At 33.1% G+C, this 14,569-nt stretch overlaps 1 protein-coding gene across 7 annotated transcripts in view; it reads left to right on the top strand.

The window, feature by feature from the left end:
• The window catches only part of LOC106478602 (structural maintenance of chromosomes protein 1A-like), a 160,082-nt gene that overhangs the window by 67,168 nt on the left and 78,345 nt on the right, over nt 1-14,569 (top strand). For all 7 annotated transcript variants that reach the window (XM_022382210.1, XM_022382209.1, XM_013939157.2 and 4 more), the window contains 7 exons: nt 3,037-3,122; nt 3,849-4,014; nt 6,548-6,762; nt 8,256-8,391; nt 8,495-8,572; nt 9,549-9,760; nt 11,813-11,981. In XM_022382210.1, coding sequence (XP_022237918.1) covers nt 3,037-3,122; nt 3,849-4,014; nt 6,548-6,762; nt 8,256-8,391; nt 8,495-8,572; nt 9,549-9,760; nt 11,813-11,981 — 1,062 coding nt within the window. The remainder of the gene's footprint in view (nt 1-3,036; nt 3,123-3,848; nt 4,015-6,547; nt 6,763-8,255; nt 8,392-8,494; nt 8,573-9,548; nt 9,761-11,812; nt 11,982-14,569) is intronic.

The following is a 14,569-nucleotide window of genomic DNA, read 5'->3' as shown; positions in this document are numbered from 1 at the left end:
ACTTCTAAGCTCAAATGTCATATGAGTGTATTTTAAACTTAAGAAACAGTTTTTCTTACTTGCAGAAAAAATTAAGTTTATAGGAAGCAGTAATATTATTGTAAAACTAGCCACTATGAAACTACAGTACACCACTGATTTTTCCGGCAACTGACAATCCTGCTCCTTTTTAAATCTGGACAAAATTACGAGATCACACTTGAAATTTCTGTGACCGCCAGACTACTTCACTGGGTGGCCACAGATGACATTGTGAGTGACGCATGCTCTTTTGGGATGGATTACTTACATTTTTAAGTAGATACACCACTCTTGTGAAAATTTTCTTATAAATATTAAACTACTGGATCAAATTGCTTGAATTTTTTTTCATGAATGTTGCCAAGAATATTTAGTTTAGCAAGATACAAATATTTAGTCGATTTTTTCTTCAATTTTTTACTACACAGAATGTTGATAATAGTGTATGAAAATTCAAAATATAATGTATTTGAAAATAACAATAATAATAATAACAGTAAAATTCTAAAATTTGACACTTTAGAAGCTGTACTACTGCAACATATTTTGTAAGTACGGTAATTAATAAACTTTTTTGTTTATACTGTACTAATAAACCTGTATCATTTAAACCTACACTAATCTATTTCATTAATCATTTAATTCACATTTAATATTTGTTTTATTTAAGTCAGAGGTGTATTGTTGAATTATTATTACGCGACCTCTGTTGGTCTGGCAAAACGGATAATCAGGCAAGACTCTGGAACCAAGGGTGCCAGAAAATTGGTGGTGTACCAGTACATGTAAGGCTATTTTGAACTTCCTGATGCTACATCTATTAGGTTGTCAAGAAATTAATGCCGCATTTTGGAACACTTTCATTAACTACCCCCCAAAAAACGTACGTCACGTATAATAGTTAAATGAACCACCTAAACATCATGTTAGTGTAGCCTATATATTGTGTAAAGTTTAGTATACTCTAATCCCTTATAATGATGGCACACGACAAGACACACATTCAGCATATAATGCTGTTTAAATACAAGAAGGGAAACAATGCCTCTGTAGCCACAAAGAATATCAAAGACGTTTATGGAAATGTTTTGAACATTCATAAGTGTCAACAATGGTTCAGCAAATTTAGTTCAGGTGACTTTAGCCTTAAAAACTGTGATGGCAGGGGCCAACATGTTGGAATTGATATTGATGCTCTGAAGACGTTTGTTGAGTCTAACCTCGTGAAATGGCCATGAAATTGCATGTTTCTCATGAAACAATACGTAAACATCTAAGGAATATGGGAAAACTCTATAAAAAAGGTGTATGGGTGCCTCACGAACTCTCCGATGATCATCGTTTCCAACGTGTGACCGTTGCTTCATCTCTTCTAAGGTGTAATGTGCGTGAACCATTTTGGAGAGAATTGTCACCAGTGATGAAAAATGGATTCTCCATGCAAATATTAAATGCCAAAAACAATGGCTCAGTTCCAAACAAAAACCACTTCTGACCCAAAAACCTGGAGTCCATTCAGGTTTTGGTGATGCTTTGTATTTGGTTAGTCATCAAAGGAGTAATTTATTTCGAACTCCTCAATCCACAGTGAACTCTCAATGCAGAGATCTATAGTCAGTGACTGGAATGTTTAAATCAAGCCGTTCATCAGAAATGCTCTTCACTCGACAATCGCAAAGGTGTTCTTCTTCTCCACGAAAATGCACATCCACATGTGACACGTTTGATGCAACACAAGATTATGGAGTTCTTCCCTACCCACCCTATTCTCCAGATATGGCACCATCAGATTACCATCTTTTTGATTTGCTGCAACACCATCTTAATGATGAAATGTATGCAAATGTGGAAGGTGTTAAAGAAGACATCGACATGTTTTTTGCTTCAAAGCCAAGTGATTTCTTTAATCAGGACATTAACAGCCTGGTTGTAAGATGGAAAAGCATCATCGATAAGAATGGAAACTATTTCATTTAATAAATGTTTTTTATATATATATATATATATATAAGTTGTTTGGTTTTTTCTCTAAAAATATTAATTTCTTGACAACCTAATATTAAAGAAAGAAACTGTGTAGGTGTTGCAGCAAGCTCATATAGGCACTAAAACTTTGCATTTCTAACATATTTCAAGTAATGTGTTTGTTTCTGAACTGTATCCTTCTAGAAATGCAAAATTTTCATGAGAAATATATTCTTAGATGATGAAACAAAATGTCAGTGCTATGTAACTAGCAGTGTGATATATTCAAAATTTGAATAGTTATCCCACATTGGGGTGATAGTACCGTGTTTACTGTTGTAAATTTTAAATTCTGTTCTAAGAGTGTTTTTAGTAAGAACCTCAATTCATTAGCTGAAACTTAGTATTTTATCTCTACTATAAAATCAGTGTGTGCTTTAGATATTATGATCAACTTGTGCAAGCTCAACAAAGGGAAAAAGTCAGGATATGATTTATATATTGTGATTGACTTATGAAGGCTAAACATAGGAAAAACAAAAATCAGTGTGTGTTAAGTATTACAATTAACTTTTACAGGCTCAATAAAGCAGAAATAAGTCAGTGTGTGCTTTAGATATTATGATCAACTTCTATAGGCTCAACAAAGGGAAAACAGTCAGTTTGTGCTTTAAATATTATGATCGATTCCTGTAGACTCAAAAAAGGGGAAGTGAAGTCAGAGTGTACTTTAAATATTACAGTCAACTCTTGCAGGCTCAACAAAGCAGAAACAAAATTACTGTGTGTTTTAGATATTATGGTCACTTTGTTGGGCTAAACAGGAAGTGATAAAATATACTTAAGAATGCTTATTTTGCCCTTGAATTATTGGAATTTTGTTAGAGTTGTGTTATTCAGTATAAATTTATTTGTGATTTGTTTTTTATGTTTCTTTTTAATATCCTAAAAAATCTTGTTAATTTTATTAAAAATTCAATGTATCATACTACTTTATATTCTAATTTGAAAACTTCTCAAAATCATAGAATAAACTTTGCTTTGTTTCAGGAAATAGAATTAAGCAAAAAGAGACCAGCATATATCAAAGCCAAAGAGAGGACAGCCCATATGCAGAAAAAACTGGAATCTGCAAAGTGAGCCTTTATTTTTATTGGTTTGATTATCTGTAAACATATCTGTATTAGTGAGCTTTGATACTAGTAACTTTTAATTGAACTGATATTCATACAGTTTTTGTTTTTTACAACTTGGCAATGAAAGATATGAATTAGATTAACTGCCTTCTGTCACTTATTACCTTATGGTTTCATCCAAGTTTTATATTAATTATAGGGTATTTTTTAAAGTTGCAAATGAGTACAACAAAATAATTCACCAGATGTTTCTAGAATGTACAGAATCAGTTCAAGTTTTTATGTATTTAATTTATAACGAAATAAGTCTGTTTAATAACATTTGAATTGTTGTTAATTGATTCACTTTATAGTTTATTATAAATCTTTTATATTGCAATTCATGTTACTCTTTACTGCATGAGCTACAATGAAGAACAGTTCATAAAATGTTGCAGAAATTTAATTTTCATTTTTACAGTAATCAGTGAACATGTGAAACTAAAATGCAAAAAATATTTTTATTTTTTTTGTATTTAACCTCTTCTGTGGTGAATGTAATGTTATTAACATGTATTTTAAAAAATTTTGAACTTTCAATATCTTTATTTTGTCACTTCATGTTTCACTCCTTAACATTCCAGATACCAGTCATCTTTTCATTCATTTGGAAAAACCTTAATAAAGCTTCGAAATAATAGATTCCTCTTCCTTGTTCCCAAGTGTTTGTCATTCATATTATTACAGAAAATCATTGAAAGCTGCAAAAAAGGTTCATGAAGCTCATGAAGGGGAGATTAAAGAGTTGGAAAATGAACTGAAAGAAGTAGAAGCAAGACAGGAGGAGTTTGAAGAGCAGCTTGCCCAGGAATCAGAGTCTCAGGGTCGAGATCTCACTCTTGAAGAATCTCAGGTAGTTAAAGTCAACTTCTTCAGATCTGTAGAAGAATAATATAATAAACATGAATATTTCTTTGTTCCATGAGGTTCATACAAAAGTTCATGTGATGTTTTCAAAATTTAACACCAAAGTTAATGTTTTCAAATTCTTAAAGACCAAATGAACAAGTTTGCCATCATTGATCTCTATTCATAGCAAAAATATAACTGCATTTTTAATATAAAAATAGAAGAGTACATCAAAAAAATTAAAATAAAAGTAGATTATACATGTAAAAAACCAAAAGGCAACTAACTTTAATAAAAGTAGTGTTGCATATGTAACTTACACAGGTTTAATCACATTTTATTAGAATTCTAGCTGATGTACCCTTTCAGTGCATAGGAAAGACCGAGGGGATCAGATCAAGAAGCCAACCACCCATGTCACCCTCAGGCTATAAGGGTGCATGACATGTTTAGTAACAATCTTTCTAGCAGTTTGCTGGATATAAGCAAACACACACACAGACTTTTGTCAAATAATAGTTTAGAAGTAATATATGGGCTTGTCACAACAAAGTGCCATGGGCAAAATGTTTAACATCTGTATATTTGGTCTTAATAATCAACAATGCAATGCCACCATAAGTATAAAAACCTTAATAAAAATATTTGTACAGTGGCTGTGTTAAACATCCTATAATCAAACAACACAACTCAATCCACAGCGAACTATCAATGCAGAGATCTGTAGTCAGCAACTGGAATGTTTAAATCAAGCCATTAATCAGAAACGCCCTTCACTCATCAATTGGAAAGGTGTTCTTCTCCACGACAATGTATATCCACATGTGAAACATTTGATGCAACACAAGATTATGGAGTTGGGTTGGGATGTTCTCCCCAACCACTCTATTCTCCAGATATGGCACCATCAGATTACCCTCTTTTTTGTTCTCTGCAATGCATATCCACATGTGAAACGTTTGATGCAACACAAGATTATGGAGTTGGGTTGGGAAGTTCTCCCCCAAACACCATATTCTCCAGATGTGGCACCATCAGATTACCATCCTTTTTGTTTGCTGCATTGGAAGAGAAAAAACTTGCACAGCATTGATCTCCAAAACCACACCTCAACCGAAATTGGGATTAATGCCCCTTTCCACAAAATGAAATGGTTATGAATGAGAACCCCCTTAACCCAAAAGAGGCATTACGATTAAGCTGGACATATCTGCTGGTATTATTAATAAGATAAGAACTTGAAGTTGAAAAAAGCTGATAAGCCAAAAGTGTACAAGATTCCAGCCTCACCTGGTAATCGGTGACTGTTTTCGTGAAAAGGTTTGCTGGACAAACTAGAATCATTTGGCCACATCCTGTTAAAGTTGATATTCTCATGCTTTTTGAAAGGACTGCAGAAAGTTTGTTAATGTGTGTAGTCTATAATTGACTTCACAATCCTTCACTAACAGAAGTCTGTTACAGCAGATATTACTGTGTCATCAGACTATCTACGATTGATCATAGAGGAAACAGTTACAAGCGCAACACAGGTCTTCAAGTGTCATTCTTATAAAATTCAATGAACCTAAGTAAAACATAGAAAATACATATGAAAAAATAGAAGCCACTAACTTCAGCAAAAGTATCCTTATATACTGGATATAAAACACTTGATATAAACATAGGAAAAAGTGTTTGAAAAAAAAGTTGGAGAAATGAGCTTTATTGTAGGAATGACATCAATATTAGGCCTAAGTATCTTTCCATGTTAATTTTAATTGGTATGGGTGAACTGGTTTTAATTTATGGAATGCTTTTTTTCTTTTATAAGTAAAATGTTTTTGATCAAGCTATCACTATAGAAACCTATTTTTCAAAAACAATTACCGAATGTCTCGCATACCATATGCAATAATTAAGTCACATTACATGTTTTTCATCTAAAGCCTTGTTCTAGGTTCAAGACTAGCACAGAAACCTATTTTGAGAATCAAAACTAACAGAGACCTTGTTTTAGGTACAAGATTACCAGATACCTTGTTCTAGGTTCAAGACTGATAAAAACCCTGTTCTTGGTTCAAGACTATAACAGAAACCTTACTCTACGCACAAGAATTGTTCTTAGTTCAAGGGTATAATATAAACCTTTCCCTAAGTCAAGACTGCAACAAAAACCTTGTTCTGTGTTCAAGACTGCAACAAAAACCTTGTTCTGTGTTCAAGACCATAACATAAACCTTATTATAGGTTCAGAACTCTAAAAAGAAAACCTTTTTCTTGATTGAAGACAATGACTGAAACCCTCTTCTAAATTCAAGACTATAACAGAAACTTTTCAAGATCTTTATTTAAACCTTATTCTAGGTTCAACTCTATCACAGAAACATTTTTCTAGGTTTCAGACTTATTACAGAAACCTTGTTCTTGGTTCAAAACTATGATAGAATAGAAACCTTGTTCTAGGTTCAAGAGTCTCATGAAAACCTAGCTTTTGGTTCAAGGCTATAACAGAAAAGTTTTCTTGATTCAAGAGTATGACAGAAACTTTGTTCCAGGTTCAAGAATATAACAGCCTGAAAGAAGAAGCTGGAAAATTGTCCTCTAGGTATCTTCAAGAACTTGACTCTGTAAACAGAGAACAAAAATCTGATCAAGATCGTCATGATAATGAGCTTCGAAAAAAAGCTGAAATGGAGGCTAAAGTCAAACAGAAACGATCAGAGTTAGAAGAGAATGTTCGTCGAGTAGAAAAGTTAAATGAATATATCAGGTTTGTTGAAGCACCTTAAATATATTACTTGTAGTCTGCATGACTTGACGTTTTGAGAATAGTTTTGTGGTAGCTGTAAGTAATGCACAAACAAAAGAAGTAATAATGTTTCAGGCAAAACAACCTTTAATAAAGTTATTGTTAATTATGTATTTACTAAATACTAATTTTGTTCACTAGTGTCTTGAGGAAGCATAAAGTCTTCCTAAGAATAAAAATAATACTAAACTGCAAAACATTTCTATTAATTTGTCTGTTTTATATTTCAAAAGAGAAGCATGTAGAATTGTTTTAAATTTATTTTTTTGTATGTTTAAGACACAGCCCAGGATGACTTTCATTCAATGTCAGAACTCATCAGCATTTACATGTTGGCAGACAAAAAAAATGTGTTAATAATGCTGTATAATAATGCTTTATAATTTTGTGTATTTAGATTTTATAGTACTTAATTACTTTGACACCATTCTAGGTGTCAAAATGGCTATTACCAAAGTTTAACCAACTCTGTGAACACAGCCTTTTTATGTAAAATCTGTATATTTACTAAATATCATTTGTAATGATCTTCCAAATGAAAACCAAATTAAAAAGAATCAAGCTGGTTATGCACTCTTGTTTCTAGTCTGAAAATATAAATAACCAAATTTACCTCTAACTTGTGTAATAAACTCATTAGAACTCAGATATGACTGTCACTTCTGTAATTATAATGTGACCTCTTTCTTCTGTTGAAGTAATTCTTAACAGCATTCTATATTGAATTTTGATTAAGGTACCAAAGTAAGAAGATCAAAATAAATAATCACAGAACTTCCTCTGAAACACCTATTATTAATATTCTGTGTATTTAGATTTTAGATGTACTGCAACAACTAAAATGTTTTGAATGTAACATTGGAGAAGCAAAGCAAATACTTGTTTTCAAAGAGTATGATGTTATAAAGTATAAATAATCTATACAAAAAAACTACATAAGACATTAACAGTGCTATAAATGGTCAAAATTAAATGTTGGGTAGTTCAGAAAATCATTATGTTTACTTACTAAAATAAAAGCTTGGTTTTTAATATGCACCTATCTACATTGAAAGAACTGCTCAAAGACAATTGTTTGTCAATTTATCTTATTTTTTATTTAAATTATCAGCATAATACCACTAAAGAATTATAGTTACATGTACATGTTAATATTTTCTTTATCTAGATAATTATCCTCTTCATACATGATCGAATAAAATGAATAAACTTCTTTCTTTTTCTTAATCAGTACATGATTATTATGAAATTGAAAATTCTAGTATCAAGTGACACTGACATTTAAGATCTGATACCATATGATGCTATCATGTAAGAACAGGTTAACAATATTTTTTCTGGTATGAAGCTTTTAATGATTAAACTCTTTTTAGTTCATGATTAGAAGATTTGTTAAAGATCACTAGATGTTTTTCAGGATGTTCTCTTACTAAAGAAAGTAATAATTCTTGTAGGACAAGTGAGCAGGCTCTCTCGGATCTAATGAAACAGGAAGAAGGATTTGGAGAAGAAGTACAAGATGCCAAAAAGCGTGTTGCTGAAATCAATGATGAGCTTGAATCTATCATGATTGAATTAGGTGATGCTAAGGTACAAAGAAAAATCAAGTTTGTGTCGGTATTTTGTAATTTATGAATTAAAACTAGTGAGGAAGAAACATTGGTACATTAATATATTTTCTCATTGTTGGTAGGTGGACAAACATGAAGATTCACGTCGGAAAAAGAAGGCAGAAATTGTTGATCATTTCAAACGTTTGTTTCCAGGAGTAGTAAGTATGATTTCTTAACTTTTAATTGTTTTTGATAATAGGTGTATTATAGATAATGGTACTGTAAAGAGATCCATATGTAGTCTGAGACAGCATCTCCATTATGAATACAGTGAGGAACAGATTTTTATATTCCAGTTTTTACCATTTTTGTTAGATGATAAACTGATATTGCCTACAAGTGAAGCTTGAAATGATCTCCTAACACCTGATTAATCTAGCATTAAAATCCATTTTATAATAATTTCAGATTGCTCCAGTGTTAATAGGCTTTTATTTCAGCCATTTCCATCAGTTAGTGTAAGTACATTACCTATTTTCTTATTTCTTCTAATGCCAAATTTTTTTGTTCTATTCAAGCTTCAGCTTGAAGATCAAATAAGGAAAAACCAGTTTTATATTTATTTGTTAAAAGTTTTTCAGATGCACTTACTTTATGAAAGAAAGAAATCAACTTTGTTACTATTGTCACAGTAAAACTTTTATTAGACTGTTGTTCGCTGTTTACAAAACCCCAAGGTGACTTAAGTAAATAATTTGTGATCTGTGAGTTTGCTTTAATTTTCTTTATCGACCCTCTCCAAAAAGTACTGTTTTTTTTTTGTTAAGCCATGTTTTATTCTGGATTTTGAGTGTTTCTTCTTGCAAAAAACAACTTAATACTGTAAATTTTAAGTAAGCATTGGCATGTACATAAAATTTAGATTTGGAAATCTTAAGGTTTTGTGATTAATATTGCTGTCATTTTTCAAAGATTTTTGCATATAATTAATTTTTTTTCTTTGCTTCAAAAACTAAATAATTGAATGTCATTTAATACTAAAATACCTTCCCATTATTGGCTCACAAAATTTAGTCTTTTAGCATAGGTGATGGGGTTTAATTTCGAATTTATAAAAGGATTGGAAATGACTATATATAGTGTAGTGATCTAAAACCTTAAATGTACATTGTAGGCTCTTCTGATTTATTTTAGTATGATCGTCTTGTTAACATGTGTCAGCCCATTCACAAGCGATATAATGTAGCCATCACTAAGGTACTTGGAAGGAACATGGAAGCCATTGTGGTAGACACAGAGCGTACAGCTCGATCTTGTATTAAGTATTTAAAAGAACAGATGTTGGAAGCTGAGACATTTCTTCCACTTGACTACATTGATGCCAAGCCTTTAAAGGAGAGACTAAGGTAAGGTAGTTGTGGATCATTAACAAGTTTACCATGCACATTAATTCATATTTAATGATACATGTTTAAGTTGATTACTGCCACTTTGATTACTAAGATACTTTGGCAACTCTAGATTTTAAATCCTTTTGCTTGAAAACAAAATCACAGTTTGTTAGTCCTCTGATTACTGAAAACTGCTTGAGCAACTGATTTTGCTGATAATCTTAAACTGCTCTGTTTTAATAACAGTTCTAAGGACTAGCTGCCAGGTGATAATTACATTTCATTGTAAGAGTGAATTGCTGTTCAGTTATTTCTTGTTAAAAATAAACATTAGGCCAATTAAGCTGCTGAGATCACAAAAACATACTAAACTTTGACATTTTTTAATATGAAAAAGCTAAATAACTATGAATTCCAATATTATCATTATTGCTTTACATCATTTTCCAAAGTTCTGGATGCTTCTTAATGATTTTTCATGATGTATTAAGCAATTCTGAGCTAATTGAGGTGTTCTGTGCTTATATGCCTAGAGACTAAGAATTATCTTCAATAACTACTTTCTCTTAGTACTGCTTTTAAGTTTTCAATTAAGTTTGGCCTGTAAAGCTTTGAGAAAACTTCTAAATGTTGTTGATTGAGGTTGGCTAACTTTGGTGCTCTGAAAGAAAATTTATACATATTAGTAATTGAGAATGGCTAAATTTAACGGTTCATACACATTATTGGTTGGGATTATGTGACTTTGGTGATTTCCAACTAACAATTTATACATGTCTCTGATTGAGATTGGCTTACTATGATGATCCACCAACAAGTATTTCCTACAAGTCATTGGTTGAGACTAGCTAACTATGGTGAACACCAACAAGAAGTTCCTACATGTCATTGGTTGACAACAGCTAACAGTAGTAAACTCCAAGACACTTTTGAGACAAACAAACTGTGGTGAACTCCAATAAACATTTCTTTTGTGTTATTAGTTGAGATCAGCTAATTATAGTGAACTTCAACAACAATTTCTAGATGTCAATGGTTGAGATTGGCTAACTTTGGTGAACTTCAATTGATATTCCAACCTTACATTGGCTTAGACTGGCTAACTATGATGAACTCCCAAAACTAGCCCAAAATACATTTCATTAATTGAGATTAGCCAGCTTTCACAAGCTTCAACAAACAATTCTACATGTCATTATTTGAGATTGGCTGACTTTAGTGAGCTTCAACAAACAATTCTACATTTTGTTGTCTGAGATTGGCTAACTTCAGTAAACTCTATAAAAAAAAATTATTCTTGTCATTGAAATCAGCCAAATTTGTGAACTCCAACAGACAATTCTATTTGTCATTGGTTGAGATCATCCAATCTTAGTGACCTTCAACAAACAATTATATTTGTCCTTGATTGAGATAGCCTAGCCGTAGTGGGTTCCAACTAGCAAGTAAGTTAAACTTACAAGGTTGTGGGACACATTCATATATCAGTGTCACTGCAGTGATGAAGAGAATTGGACTCATTTCCATATATTTGTCTGGAAAAATCAATAGGAGAATTTTTGTAAATGTTTTTTTTATATAGTACACAAAGACTGCCAAGAAATGTATGTTTCTATATAATTTTTACAGTTTTCAGCTGGTTTAATCTTCTTGTTTGTTTATATGTATGTATTCCACATCAGGGTAGTTCAGGTTGTTTGTTTATAGATATGTATTCTTCATCGGGATAGTTCAAGTTAATGAATGGATGTTGTACTTAAAGGGTTAAAAGCCAGGTAACTATTTAACATATCACTGAAAATCATAAAATAAAAAGTTGTGAATAATTTTCTAAGCTTTTCTTTGTATTGATTTGAATTGTCTTAGTAAGCATGTATTTCTTTCAAATTGTTTCATACTGGCAAAATCAAATTAGGAAATAAAATGTAAATAGGATTTAAAGTTAGTGTTTTTAAGTTCCACTGCTCTGTGTTTTTGTGTATTTTTTATTATAGGTTGGTTTGCATTAAAATGATTTCTGTGACTTTTTTTGAATTGGTATTGCAAAGACAAATCTATTTGCAACAGAAACATCCAGTCTCCTCGGAATGTTAAGCTTCTCTATGATGTTCTTCAGTATGATCCTCCTGCTATCAAGCGAGCAGTGTTGTATGCTACCAACAATGCTCTTGTCTCTGAGACTGCAGAAGATGCTTCAAAAGTTGCATATGAATTGGGTGATGGAAAACGATATGATGTAAGTTGTCTTTATCAAAACTGTCAAGTTATTTTATTATTTGAGAACGTACTCTAATTTCTGATAATGTATGAAAGAAAGTTGAATTTTGAAAACATACTTACCTCTTTCACACTTATAGCTATTACTCAATTGCCAGGGTTTCTTCCTTTGCTCATCTAAGCATTGGTCTGATTTTTTCTCACTTGCTCCAGTCTTTTATATCACACTCAATTGCCCTTGACAATATATGTCTTGTAACCCTCTCCACCTACATCAATGCACCCTCTAACCTAGTACTGTATATAAGCACCTCATTCAGATAATGTTATCACTTTTTCTTGACAAAGCCACACTAATGGGTTTCCCAGTATTATGATCAGAGATACTTTGAACATTATCCATGTTATCTAGCTGATTTTTGTATTGATAATAAAACTTTTTTTATTTCTTCCAATTGGCAAGCTGATTATAGGGGGTTACTCTTGGTTGAGACTGTCAGTGATCTTATTCATAGTGAGCTGGAGACGTATTCGGATCTGTGGTGGTCCTCTGGGGAGCTCTGAGGCTGCAATTGAGGGCAGTCCTCGACATTCTGGAGAGAATTTAAATTAGCTTTTTCCTGTGCCTTCTTTTAGTCTGTTGGCTTTTCAGACTTGGACTCACAGCTCTGGGGTCCATGGTTTGATTCCCTAGGGTGGATATGGCAGATGACCCAATGTTACTTCGCTCTAAAAAAACACATTTACCTCACAATACACTATTCCAATTATAGTAATCAACACAGTCTTTAAATGACCTATAAAAAAAAAGAAACGAGGCAATATTGGGATAAGCTGCCTTTGATTTGTTTTCTTCTCTTGGTTCTTCAAGAGTTGATGTTTTGGGCTTTTTCCCAGTTACTTTTGAGCCTGCACCTTACTTGATGGCTGAAGGTCTGGGAGCAAATTTTTAGTTTTCTCTCCATTCAAGGATATTGTGGTTCATGCTGGAAGGTTTACTTCTCAGTTACCTAAAGTGACAGTTATGCCTTCATGATTTAGCCTACCACCTCCAGGTGGAAGCATTTTCAAACTTTCAAATAATACATCTACTCCTCGAATTTCAGAATTCTAAGGTGAAATTTATAGTTAACCTGAATAGATCAATGTATTCTGATGAGACAGGGTAAGTCTACAGGCTTACAACTCTTACATTTTGTTTTTCTTTCACTTCACGTTGTTGGAAGACTCTCACAATCACCAACTTTATTAATGACGAGCTGGATCCATTGTTAGTATGAGAGTTGGTTCAGTTTTCGGCTTCAACATTCCTCCCTGTTGTTGTTGGAGTCTCAAATTTCATCGAACTCCTACAGGGGGTTATAGTTCCACCCCTGCTCATGGGTCCCAACCCCCGACATCAGCCCCTCAGTATATTGGTACCCAGAATAGATTCTGTCTATATCCAAGGGTTCTGCTGCTAGGTTAGTCACCAGCAGTGTCAGTGATTATTGTATTTCTTCAGGGTCTGTGGAGGCTTGGCTCCAAGAATTTCTTGACGTGTGGTAACCTTAACCATGCATCTGGGAATGCAGCAGGTCCTAAGTCAGACTAGTTATTCAGTTCACATCTTCACCACTATTATCCACCCAGCCTGTAGGGTTTCCATCTCTCCAACATCATCAGGATTTGGAACTGGAGGTAGTGAAAGAGTCGTGCTAGTTCTTCTGAAATTTTATTCCTGTCTGTTGTTGGGCTTATGCAGACAGGAGATTGGTGTCCAATCATCAATCTTTCTTGTCTATATCAATGTCTAGGTTCTCCAAGGTTCACAAGTTACTCATTCCTCAGTCTGCGTTGACTTTTTTTACTTGGATTGTAGATGTCCAAGTTTGTTGCAGTCAGCTCCTCTCTGCACTTTGCCAGTGTTTGTTGTACACAAAGGTCAGGTACTGCAGTTCAGCTTCTTATGGTTTCTGCCATATTGTATAAATTTTTTCTCGTCACCTCTATTTCATTGTACCGTGCACACGCCATTCCATGGATTACTGGTTACTGCCGGCACCATCTCATCAATTGTCAGAACATCACATTGTGATTATACTTTCAGAAACAACCAAGGCAGTCTTCCTTTTTAAGGCTGAGACATCTATTCTTGCTCCATTTCAATATGTCATCAGTCTGGGTACATTTTATTTTTCGTCTTGTCTCTCAGTCAGGCTCAGCTGACTCCCATTTGGCTCCATGCTATGGGATAGTATGCCACACTCTTACCTCTCCTTCTCCCACTGCACAGATGGTTCTTTCTTTTCTGGGAATGTGGGCATCACTCGAATCCCTTGTGCCTTTGGGACAAGAGCACAAGCGATCCTTTTGAATCTTTCCAGACAGGTCATGGGTCAAAGGCCATGTCATCGAGTTTGTTAATTCACATTCAAAATTTTATTGAACTACTTTTTCAGGAATTTATATCAATAAGTTTGGTATCAAATTGTAGATTATAATTCAAATTTTAGTATTATACATTACTCAATTTTTGAAGTTAAAAATGAATATTAAAAACACAGTTAAACATCAATTTTTGTGTGTCACATGGTATATTGAATACAGCACTGGTTCAAATTAGAT

The sequence above is a fragment of the Limulus polyphemus genome, unplaced genomic scaffold, assembly GCF_000517525.1.
Source record: "Limulus polyphemus unplaced genomic scaffold, Limulus_polyphemus-2.1.2 Scaffold230, whole genome shotgun sequence".
In the NCBI taxonomy this organism is placed as follows: Eukaryota; Metazoa; Arthropoda; class Merostomata; order Xiphosura; family Limulidae; genus Limulus; species Limulus polyphemus.
Note: the sequence above shows the minus strand (reverse complement) of the source record. Positions and strands in the feature narration are given on the sequence as shown.